The sequence below is a fragment of the Heterodontus francisci genome, chromosome 12 (genome assembly GCF_036365525.1).
Source record: "Heterodontus francisci isolate sHetFra1 chromosome 12, sHetFra1.hap1, whole genome shotgun sequence".
In the NCBI taxonomy this organism is placed as follows: domain Eukaryota; kingdom Metazoa; phylum Chordata; class Chondrichthyes; order Heterodontiformes; family Heterodontidae; genus Heterodontus; species Heterodontus francisci.
In genome coordinates, this window is record NC_090382.1 from 65964138 (window position 1) to 65976790 (window position 12653).

Consider the following 12653-nt stretch of genomic DNA (forward strand, 5'->3'; position numbering starts at 1 on the left):
AACTAAAAGCAAGAGAATTGTACAATTTAAATTCAATACAAGTTAGAAAAGACTAAAAGAAGCTGAATATTAGATATTCATCCAGCACTTCACCAATAATGAGACTCTTGTTTGTCAATAGATGGAGTCAGTTATAAGGCCAAGCTTCCTCCCTCACTCCCACCACCCCCTGCTATTTTCTGTAACCATTTACATATCTTCTGGGGCACAGATATATCTTTTATTTCCCAATTCTTTCTCATTATTGCCTCCTTTTGTCATTCCATTATCACTTCTGTCATTTAATTATCTCTTGTCCTCCACTTAATCACACACTCATTTTCCCAGGCTTTATTTTTTCCTTATAAATTGTTGATGTGTAACACCTCCCTGTTCTACCAAAAGGTCATTGACCTGAAACATTATGCTTAATTTCCTTTCTCTGCTGCCTGATATGGTGTGTCACCAGCCTTTTTTGCTTTAAGTTCAGATTTCAGCATCTGAAGTATTTGTTTTTTTATTGCATTAAAAAAAATCATTTAACTTGTGTATTATATTTCAATAATTTGCATATGAAAGAAATATTTAATATTATTCTGATATATAATTGATTTCCTCCCCCACCATCGACCTTCTTTATCCCTCATCATTCCTGATTCATGTTAGGCTACAGCTCCACGGAAAGTCCCTGAACACAGGCTATCTAATGGTGAGGTCCAGCTTAGCCAAGCACGATGCTGCCTTCTCCCAACATCCAAACACTCTCACTCACATACACAACAACAATTGTCTAAACAGAAATGTGTGCATTGTAATCAGGAGAGTGAATCCTGACCAATTCTTAACCAATTAACCAAGGTCATGAGGTCAATTATAGCTGCCTTTACCATCTTCATAAATGATTCAATTAATTATGCGATTGTTTGAAACATTTCTTTTCCACATGGTTGAAATGATGAGAAGATAGTTACAAAATAAAACATTGATTCAAACATTCCAAAATGATCCCAATAAATAAAACTGGTGAGGAAATTCAAATTGGCTGCAACAATTCCATAATTTTTTGAAAATTAGTCACCAGTACAAAAAGTAGTTACTAAAAGCCCCAAATGTAGTTAATTCATTTATACTCTGAAACTTTACAGTCATAGGATTAGAGAGGTATGATCTTTCATCCTTGTGTAAATGCCAGAACGACACAGTAGCAATGATTTAGATTGGTAAAATGCACTGTGGGGAATTTAGCTTAGAACAGAAAATATTAAATTGATGTAAGGTAAATTGTGTTGGTGAGGGAACTGTTATGGCATCCAAATGAATTAACCTATTTGAGAAATACTTCACAAACAATATAGAAGCTGTTACCTGAAATCACTTCACCATGTCAGATAAGAAATGCTTCCAGTTGGTTTGCATGGAATGATTTGTTATCATTGCCTCTGAACAACATTAAGGCCAGAATTTTACAGGCTGGTGGTAGGGGTTGAGTGGGAGGCAGCACCCCTGCTGCCCCCGCTGCAATTTTACGTGGGGGGACGGCGGCATGAAACCGCCCACCCGCCTGAGGTCAACAGCTCCATTCGGTGGGACTTTCTGCCTCAAGGAGGTGGAAGTCCCACCTAAGACCAAATAAGGGCCTGGGGAGCCAAAACTCCTGGCCTGTTCCCCAGGCCTGGTGGAAGCTAGCTTGCCACTGACTTTTCAGCTGGTGGGTGGGACTTTATTTATTTAGAGATACAGCACTGAAACAGGCCCTTCGGCCCACCGAGTCTGTGCCGACCAACAACCACCCATTTATACTAACCCTGTAGTAATCCCATATTCCCTACCACCTACCTACACTGGGGGCAATTTATAACAGCCAATTTACCTATCAACCTGCAAGTCTTTGGCTGTGGGAGGAAACTGGAGCACCCGGCAAAAACCCACGCAGTCACAGGGAGAACTTGCAAACTCCGCACAGGCAGTACCCAGAATCAAACCCAGGTCCCTGGAGCTGTGAGGCTGCAGTGCTAACCACTGCGCCACTGTGTCGACTTCTCACGCAATGTAAAATTTCAGACTTTATTTCAAAGTGAAAGATGTAGCCATAAATAAGGAACAGTTTGTCTTTTTTTCTTGTAAAGGGGTAAATAATTACATAGGAGGAATGTTCCCATTGAACATGGCAGCTTAGAACTTCAAATCCCTGCAGGCATCAACTGTATTATCATATTTGTTGCATCTTCCTGGTGAATAAACTGTAAGGAGTGAGTTATTGCTAGTTTCAGTTTATATCCTGTTCCTTGAATATTTCTTCCAACAGTCAGCCAAAATCAGAAATCACAAATGCCACACTACACACTGTTAAGATCTACATACCCTCTGCATAATACATAATAAGTACATGTATGTAGATGTTAAGTGATGAGTACTGAAGGTGCCTTTCTGTAACGTTTTTAAAGGAGGTTTAATTTTTATTCCAATAAGCACCAGCTAGGCATGGGTAGTCTTCAGATATTTATGTAATTTAGTTGACACAATATGAAACAATCCCATTTCAATACAGTTATGTATTTTAGCCTGCCAGTTATATCATAGAATACAATATTGAATCTTGTCCATGAGACCCACCTCCTGCTCCCTCAACCCTATTTCCGTTAAACTGCTGCCACCCACCTTACCTTCCTGGTTCCCATGTTAGAAGATATTGTTAACTATTCTCTCTCCTCAGGTGCTGCCCCTTCCTCCCTCAAATTTGCTGTCATCACCCGCTCCTCAAAAAACCCTTGACCCCTGTGTCCTTGCAAACTACTGTCCCATCTCCAACCTTCCTTTTCTCTCCAAAGTCATTGAATTTGTTGTCGCAGCCCATCTTTCTCAGAACTCCACGGTTTCGTCCCTGCCTCAGTACTGAAACGGCTCATATCAAAGTCACAAATGACATCCTGTTTGATGGTGACAATGGTAAACTATTCCTCCTTGTCCTCCTTGACCTGTCTGCAGCCTTTGACATGGTTGACCACACCATCCTCCTCCAAAGCCTCTCCACAGTTGTGCACTCGCCTGCTTCCATTATTATCCATCCTGTCGTAGCCACAGAATCACCTGCAATGGCTTCTCTTCCCACTCCTGTACCAGTACCTCTGGTCTCCACTGAGGATCTACCCTTGGCCCCCTCCTATTTTGCATCTAGATGCTGCCCGTTGGCGACATTATCCAAAAACACAGTGTCAGTTTCCACATGTACGCTGATGACACCCAGCTCTACCTCACCACCACCTCTCGAACCCTCCACTGTCTCTAAATTATCAGACTGTTTGTCAGACATCCAGTACTGGATGAGCAGAAATGTCTCCCAACTAAATCTTGGGAAGATTGAAGTCATTATCTTTGGTCCCCACTACAAACCTTGCTCGCTAGCCACCAACTCTATCTCTTTCACTGGCAACTGTCTGAGGCTGAGATATCATATTTGAACTGAGATGAGCTTCCAACCATCTAACAAATTGGACAGTCTACACCTGGGCCGGACTGGAACCAATGTCCTTGGGGGTGCTTTTGCTAACGCTGTTGGGGAGGGTTTAAACTAATGTGGCAGGGGGATAGGAACCAAATGAGGAGGTCAGTGGACAGTAAGGAGGTAGTAACTAAAGCCTGTAAGGAACTAGATAATGAAGTCAGCGTGACGAAGGGGAAGAGTAGGCAGGGAGCAGATGATGAACGCAAAGGGACTGGTGGTCTGAGGTGCATTTGTTTTAATGCAAGAAGTGTAGTAGGTAAGGCAGATGAACTTAGGGCTTGGATTAGTACCTGGGAGTATGATGTTATTGCTATTACTGAGACTTGGTTGAGGGAAGGGCACGATTGCCAACTAAATATCCCAGGATATCGATGCTTCAGGCGGGATAGAGAGGGAGGTAAAAGGGGTGGCGGAGTTGCATTACTGGTCAAAGAGGATATCACAGCTGTGCTGAAGGAGGGCACTATGGAGGACTCGAGCAGTGAGGCAATATGGGCAGAACTCAGAAATAGGAAGGGTGCGGTAACAATGTTGGGGCTGTACTACAGGCCTCCCAACAGTGAGCGTGAGATAGAGGTACAAATATGTAAACAGATTATGGAAAGATGTAGGAGCAACAGGGTGGTGGTGATAGGAGATTTTAATTTTCCCAACATTGACTGGGATTCACCTGGTGTTAGAGGTCTAGATGGAGCAGAATTTGTAAGGAGCATCCAGGAGGGTTTTCTAGAGCAGTATGTAAATAGTCCAACTCGGGAAGGGGCCATACTGGACCTGGTGTTGGGGAATGAGCCCGGCCAGGTGGTTGAAGTTTCAGTAGGGGACTACTTTGGGAATAGTGATCACAATTCCGTAAGTTTTAGAATACTCATGGACAAAGACGAGAGTGGTCCTAAAGGAAGAGTGCTAAATTGGGGGAAGGCCAACCATACCAAAATTCGGCAGGAGCTGGGGAATTTAGATTGGGAGCAACTGTTTGAAGATAAATCCACATTTGATATGTGGGAGGCTTTCAAAGAGAGGTTGATTAGCGTGCAGGAGAGACATGTTCCTGTGAAAATGAGGGATAGAAATGGCAAGATTAGGGAACCATGGATGACAGGTGAAATTGTGAAACTAGCTAAGAGGAAAAAGGAAGTATAAATAAGGTCTAGGCGGCTGAAGAAAGACGAAGCTTTGGAAGAATATCGGGAATGTAGGACCAATCTGAAACGTGGAATTAAGAGGGCTAAAAGGGTTTCATGAAATATCTTTAGCAAACAGGGTTAAGGAAACTCCCAAAGCCTTTTATTCATATATAAGGAGCAAGAGGGTAACTAGAGAAAGGATTGGCCCACTCAAGGATAAAGGAGGAAAGTTATGCATGGAGCCAGAGAAAATGGGTGAGATTCTAAACGAGTACTTTGCATCGGTATTCACCGAGGAGAGGGACATGACGGATGTTGAGGTTAGGGATAGATGTTTGATTACTCTAGGTCAAGTCAGCATAAGGAGGGAGGAAGTGTTGGGTATTCTAAAAGGCATTAAGGTGGACAAGTCCCCAGGTCCGGATGGGATCTATCCCAGGTTACTGAGGGAAGCGAGAGAGGAAATAGCTGGGGCCTTAACAGATATCTTTGCAGCATCCTTAAACACGGGTGAGGTCCCGGAGGACTGGAGAATTGCTAATGTTGTCCCCTTGTTTAAGAAGGGGAGCAGGGATAATCCAGGTAATTATAGACCGGTGAGCCTGACGCCAGTGGTAGGGAAGCTGCTGGAGAAGATACTGTAGGATAGGATCTATTCCCATTTGGAAGAAAATGGGCTTATCAGTGATAGGCAACATGGTTTTGTGCAGGGAAGGTCATGTCTTACCAACTTAATAGAATTCTTTGAGGAATTAACAAAGTTGATTGATGAGGGAAGGGCTGTAGATGTCATATACATGGACTTCAGTAAGGCATTTGATAAGGTTCCCCATGGTAGGTTGATGGAGAAAGTGAAGTCACATGGGGTCCAGGGTGTACTAGCTAGATGGATAAAGAACTGGCTGGGCAACAGGAGACAGAGAGTAGCAGTGGAAGGGAGTTTCTCAAAATGGAGACGTGTGACCAGTGGTGTTCCACAGGGATCCGTGCTGGGACCACTGTTGTTTGTGATATACATAAATGATTTGGAGGAAAGTATAGGTGGTCTGATTAGCAAGTTTGCAGACGACACTAAGATTGGTGGAGTAGCAGATAGTGAAGGGACTGTCAGAGAATACAGCAGAATATAGATTGGAGAGTTGGGCAGAGAAATGGCAGATGGAGTTCAATCAGGGCAAATGCGAGGTGATGCATTTTGGAAGATCCAATTCAAGAGTGAACTATACAATAAATGGAAAAGTCCTGGGGAAAATTGATGTCCAGAGAGATTTGGGTGTTCAGGTCCATTGTTCCCTGAAGGTGGCAACGCAGGTCAATAGAGTGGTCAAGAAGGCATACGGCATGCTTTCCTTCATCGAACGGGGTATTGAGTACAAGAGTTGGCAGGTCATGTTGCAGTTGTATAGGACTTTGGTTCGGCCACATTTGGAATACTGCGTGCAGTTCTGGTCGCCACATTACCAAAAGGATGTAGATGCTTTGGAGAGGGCGCAGAGGAGGTTCACCAGGATTTTGCCTGGTATGGAGGGCGCTGGCTATGAAGAGAGGTTGAGTAGATTAGGATTATTTTCATTAGAAAGACGGAGGTTGAGGGGGGACCTGATTGAGGTGTACAAAATCATGAGAGGTATAGACAGGGTGGATAGCAAGAAGCTTTTTCCCAGAGTGGGGGATTCAATTACTAGGGGACACGAGTTCAAAGTGAGAGGGGAAAAGTTTAGGGGGGATATGCGTGGAAAGTTCTTTATGCAGAGAGTGGTGGGTGCCTGGAATGCGTTGCCAGCAGAGGTGGTAGACGCGGGCACGATAGCGTCTTTTAATATGTATCTAGACAGATACATGAATGGGCAGGAAGCAAAGAGATACAGACCCTTAGAAAATAGGCAACAGGTTTAGATAGAGGATCTGGATCGGCGCAGGCTTGGAGGGCCGAAGGGCCTGTTCCTGTGCTGTAATTTTCTTTGTTCTTTATCATATTTGTGTCATCACTAAGACCATCTTCTTTCACCCCCTTAACCTTGTCAGAGTCTGGTCCTGCCTCAGTTAACCTGCTGCTCAAACCTTCACCTACGCTTTTGTTCCTTCTAGGCCTGACAATTACAATGCAATCCTGGCTGCCCTCCCACATTGTACCCTCCATAAACTTGAGGTCATCTGACATTCTGCTGCCCGTGTCCCAACTCGTGCCAAATCCTGTTCACCTCTCACCTTTGTGCTCCCTGACTTACATTGGCTTTTTGTAAGCAATACCTACATTTTAAAATTCCCATCTTTGTTTTCAAATCCCTCCATGGCCTCGCCCCTCCCTATTTCTGTAATCTCCTCCAGCCCCACAACCACCCGAAATATTTGTGCTGCTCTAATTCTTGCCTCTTGAGCATCCCTGATTTTAATTGCTAAGGCCCTATGCTTTTTAATTCCCTCTTAAACCTCTCTGTCTCGTTACCATTCGTTCCTCCCTTAAGGCGCTCCTTAAAACCTCTTTTACCAAGCTTTTGGTCATCTGCCCTAATATCTCCTCATGTGGCTTGGTGTCAAACTTTGCTTAATAACGCTCTTGTGAAACAACTTGGGATGTTTTACTATGTTACAGGTGCTGTATAAATAAAAGTTGTTGCTGTCATTGTTATTAAATAGTTGCTAGATTTAGCAATGCAATGTAATGACAACTTCATAATGTTTTCTACACTTATAGATTTTTGGGCTAACTGTTCAGTAGTGTTGTGGTTGTACAGTCCAATTACTATATTCAGTCCCTTGTTCACCATTAAGCCAACCCTTCAATACTCAAACGGCAAAACATTTTCAGTATTATCAAATGAAACATGCTTAATCTCAAAGGAAATAGTGAATAAACCCCTTCTAAAATAATATAGAAAAATTCACTCACTTACTTGCAAGAAAGTTTATTAATACCATCAATATAATAACACACACCGCCATTGACACAGTAAGATTTCTCAGACTCATTGCATCTTCTAGCATGGCCAGATTCAGGTGAGAGTGTAGTAGTAGCAGCTGCAAAAGAAAACATGGGACAAATTTAGAATTTCCTGCATATCAAGTAGAAGTCACAGAATTATAGAATATTGCAACAGAAGAAATCCATTCATCCCATTCTGTCTCATGTTGGTTCCCTGAAAGAGCTATTTACTTACTTCCATTTCACTGCCCTTCCCCCATGCCTTCTTAAGTTTTTCTTTTTCAAATATTTATCAACTTTCCTTTCAAAACAATTTATGGAATGTGTTAACACCACTGCATCAGGTAAGGCATTCCTTGTCCTCATAATCCTTTATGTAAAATAAAATTCTCCTAACCTTTCTTTTTGACACCCTCTAGCTACTGACTCACCAACAAATGGCAAATGCTTTATTTTATTAAAACTTCTCAATTTTGAAAACCTATTAGATATCCTCTTAGTCTATTTTTAGTTCTATTGACAAGAGCCCCAATTTTTTTAGTTTCTCCTCACAACTAAATCCGCTCATCCCTGGTATTAACTTAGGTTATCTTTCTGCATGCTCGTTATCACCCTCATAAAGTAACACAACTGAAATTGGACGCAATATTCTAACCACAACCTAACCCATCATTTGTATGAGTTCAGCATTTTTAAAAATAAAAACTAGCATATCACTTTTTTGCAGTCTTGTCAACATGTCCTTCCACATTTAAAGATTTGTGTATCTAAATTAAGTCTTTCTGTTTCTCCGATCTTTCAAGCTTTTAGTGGATATATCTCTTCTTACTCTTCCTCCCAAAATTTATTGCCTCATATTTCTTTGCTATACATTTCATCTGATAGCTAGCTGCTGAATCAACTAAACAGTCTATAACCTCCTGAAGTCACTTAGAGCTCTTATTATTTGTTAATTACACTCCCTATTTTTGCATTTATTTGCAGCTTTTGATATTGAATCCTCACGCCTAAGCCCAGATCATTTTATATATTGAGAAAAAAATGTTCTTGTGTGACCCCCAGGGAAAGGCCACTGTTTACATCTCGCTGGTCTGAAAAATATCCATGAAGCACTATTTCATGATTTATGTCCATAATAAACTTCCTACAATAGTATTGCACTATTTTTAATACCAAATTCACTCATTTCATTAACAAGCATCCCAGGAGGCACCTTATCCCACTGGTGAAAGGATCGAGGATGAGAGGGCACAGATTTAAAGTGATTGGCAAAAGAAGCAAAAGTGACATGGGGAAAAACCTCCTTACGCAGCGAGTGGTTAAGATCTGGAATGCACTGCCTGACAGTGAGGTGGAGGCAGGTTCAATTGAGGCATTCAAAAGGGAATTAGACTGTTATCTGAAAAGGAAGAATGTGCAGGGTTACAGGAAGAAGATGGGGGAATGGCATCAGGTGGATTGCTTATTCGGAGAGCCAGTGCAGACACGATGGGTCTAATGGCCTCCTTCTGCGCTGTAATAATTCTGTGATTCAAATGCCTTTTGAAAATACACGTACACAGTATTTATTGCATTTCCATTATCATTACACTCCATTACTTCCTCAAAGAATTCTATTAAATTTGTCAGACAGAGCTGCCTTTTATAAATCTGTGTTGGCCATCCTTAATTACAGATGCAATTGTAAAATACTGCAGATGCTGGAAATTGGAAATAAAAATAGAAAATGCTGGACATATTCAGAAGGTCTGGCAGCATCTGTGGAGAGAGGAACAAACTTAACAATGAGAGGTCATCGACCTGAAATGTTAATTCTGTTTCTTTCTCCACAGATGCTACCAGATCTGCTGAGCATTTTCTGTTTTATTCTTAATTAAGGATGTCTTTTGAACTATTGTAATATCAGATAATTTATACTTTAAATTATAATCATTTGTATTGGCAGTGGGATAATTTGTCATTTCAGTCAAAGGTCTTAGTGACAGTGAGAAGATCTCATTTTATTTCCAAGTTGGTTAATTATTTCATTGAGTTTTAATATTGTAAATAAAGGACAAAGGATAAATTGTTCCCTTATGGTTGTCAGTACATTAATCAATATTCTACTTGTGAAGCCTGCACGATATTGTTGAGCTGTTCTCCGATAAGAATGCTAGTGTAGGGACATCAATCCTTAAAATTGTCATTACCAGAGTAACAAATATGTAATAATTATTTAGCGACGTATCAGTTATTGATCTCTTGCTTCTAAACTGTCACGAACATGCAGGAGCCATTTAAACCTGCAGATCTGCTTCAAGAATACAAATGACATTTTTCTGCGGTAGATTTTCAACTTGCTGCCATCAGAACTTTTTTTTAAATTTGTTCATGGGCTGTGGCCAGCATTTATTGCCCATCCCTAATTTCCCTTAAACTGAGTGGCATTTCAGAGGGCATTTAAGAGTCAATCACATTGCTGTGGATCTGGTATCACATGTAGGCCAGACCAGGTAGGGATGGCAGATTTCCTTCCCTAAAGGGAATTACAACAATTGACAATGGCTTCATGGTCACCATTAGACAAGCTTTTTAATTTCAGATGTAATTGGATTCAAATTTCACCATCTGCTGTGTGGCATTCAAACCTATGTCCCCAGAGTACGAACATGTGGCCTACCACTACGCTACTGCCTCCCCATTGTGGATTGGCCACCCAATACAGCAACAGCCCTATTTTCTTTTCCATCAGTAGAAATAAAAATAGTACAGTTTCTATGGTCGACCTGTAACGCTAGTTTTATGCTCGGGTAGCAAGTTGAAAATATCTCAGAAAATATTAAAATTAAATAGAATAGAATAAAATTTCATATCAACTGGAAATTAAATGAATCAGAACACATGTAATGCCTCTTTTGCAAAAATCATGAATATGTAATGTCATCTCATTTAAATGTTCTATTAATTACTCTCATCAAAAATAAATTTAAAATATGTGAAAGTAATATAATGAAAACTCTCCAACATCCAAAGGTACATAGTGAGTAACTGATGACAGTTCAATCACAACTGAGGCTATGACGCCTTATGTGAAACCTTTGATGCAGTGCTTCTCAAAATGTTTTGGTGGAAGGACCCCTTTTCAAATGGATTAGTAATCATGGATCATGGAACCCCCATTTCAATTATAGTACTTGATGTAAGACATCAATTTAAACTCCCAGCTTGTGATATAACTCCAGACAAGTCGAAAAACCCGAGCCAGCTTCTTTAGATGTTCTATATTTCAAAGCAGATACTTTCCTACCAGCTGCTGTAGCCAAATTGTTTTGTTTACTTCCCTTTGTTGCCCTCATGCCCACAGGAAAGGTATAATAGAAAGAAAACTTTCAATAAATAATCCCTTAACTTTTTATTGGTTCATTGATGTAACATTGTGTGGCGACTAGATGAAGATCATATCTGTCATTGGCAGCACGTTCATAGGCATTTGAAATATTCCCGCCTGAGTGCGGTGATGGTTGGAAGTCAGGAGGTGTTTATGGGAGAAATGGGCAATGACTTTTTGCTCATGAGTATCAACAATAATCCAGAGGCTCGCAAACATACTACTAATGATTGGTTTGATCTTCATCCAATCACCGCATGACACCTTAGACAGCCACTCATTTGATTATTTCGCAGACCCCAGGAAAGTCTGTACAGATCACCAGTTTGAGAGCCACTGATTTAATGTATTCTGGGAATCAGATAAGTTAGTTACCATTACAGAAGAAGTGATATTTGATAGCAGGATATGTTATGCTAGTAATGGTGGAGTGTTTATCTATTATCTCAGATTGGTTCTGCAAGCATTTCAAATACTTCATGTATAAATGGTGCTTAAGTGCCATACAATGGGGGACACTTTAATCCCCTCCACCTAATGGAAATGGTACAGTACTGGAGCTAAAATGGAGGTGGCAGACTTAATACCCTTTCACTGGGCAGCCCAGGCACCTGTTAAATCATTAATCTATGTAAACAGGGGTCCTGTAATGTTCCTAGCACCTTGATGTCATTTTAAATGGCCACTGGACAGAGTATAGTGGTCTTTACACTCAGTAAACCTTGGCAGTACAACAGAAGGGGCCCAAAAAGATAAGGGCTAAATGTATTTTGCTGGTATTCTCCGCTGCGCTCCACAAGAATAATATGGGCTGCTGCCACACCAGACTTCTCTCCCCACCTCTGCAATCATAGCTCCTCCCTTGAGTCAGTGCAGAGCCAACAAGCTGCGAGGGGTGATTATTTGGTACGCAAAGCCTGCTGAACATATGTTAATGAGGCTCAGCCCTCAAAATGGACTGATCCTCTCCCCAAAACTATTGGGTGGCCAGATGGTTCGCTCCACTGGTTGGACATCTGATAGTTAAATTCTATCCCAATATGTGTGGGACATAAATGAGCCATTAGCAAGTATTATTTGGTATTCACTCTGCATGCTTGTTTCTTGAAAATTCAGTTAATGGGTCCAGCAAATGCTGTTTGATCAAGCCAGTCAAACTCAAAAGAGATGCAGTCATCCGTCAGGAAGGTTCAGTAAGTCTTTCAGTCTTATTGTATTTGTTCATATAGTATTATTATGCGGTGAACTTCTTAACTAACCTTCTAAAAAGACTTCCCTTGTATTATGTAAGACCAACAATAATGAGGAAGAATATCACATCTAACAGGGAGTTGAAAAAAAAATTGTTTTGTTGTTTTTAAAACAAATATCTATTTTAAATAATTCTCCATCACGATCTTGTAATACATATACAACATGCTAATTTATGATCAATTAATAAAATTGGCTTTGATTACATGCTTTAAAAATCTGTTAATGCCAACAGATATTTAATGCAAAATACCAAGGCAGAATCATATAGCCAAAAGTTACCAAATGACACTAATTCCCATCTGTTGTGTGTGAGTGTAAAGGCCTTTGTAACTCACTCTTGAATTAAGATCATTGGACTAAGTAATGCATTTATGTAATTCTACCTGTATATGATTTAATCTATACATACCAGGACAACTATGAATAACAATCAATAAACAGACTAAGAAAATTAAACTAAAAAGGTAAATACACAGATTTTCTTTTTTCTAACAATGGCAG

At 40.6% G+C, this 12653-nt stretch overlaps 1 protein-coding gene across 2 annotated transcripts in view; it reads right to left on the reverse strand.

The window, feature by feature from the left end:
• The window catches only part of LOC137375893 (pro-neuregulin-2, membrane-bound isoform-like), a 165604-nt gene that overhangs the window by 50506 nt on the left and 102445 nt on the right, over positions 1–12653 (reverse strand). For both annotated transcript variants that reach the window (XR_010976086.1, XM_068043542.1), the window contains exon 4: positions 7503–7626. Coding sequence is in view for 1 of the 2 variants with exons in the window: in XM_068043542.1 (XP_067899643.1) it covers positions 7503–7626 (124 nt within the window). In the remaining variant the exon portion in view is untranslated. The remainder of the gene's footprint in view (positions 1–7502; positions 7627–12653) is intronic.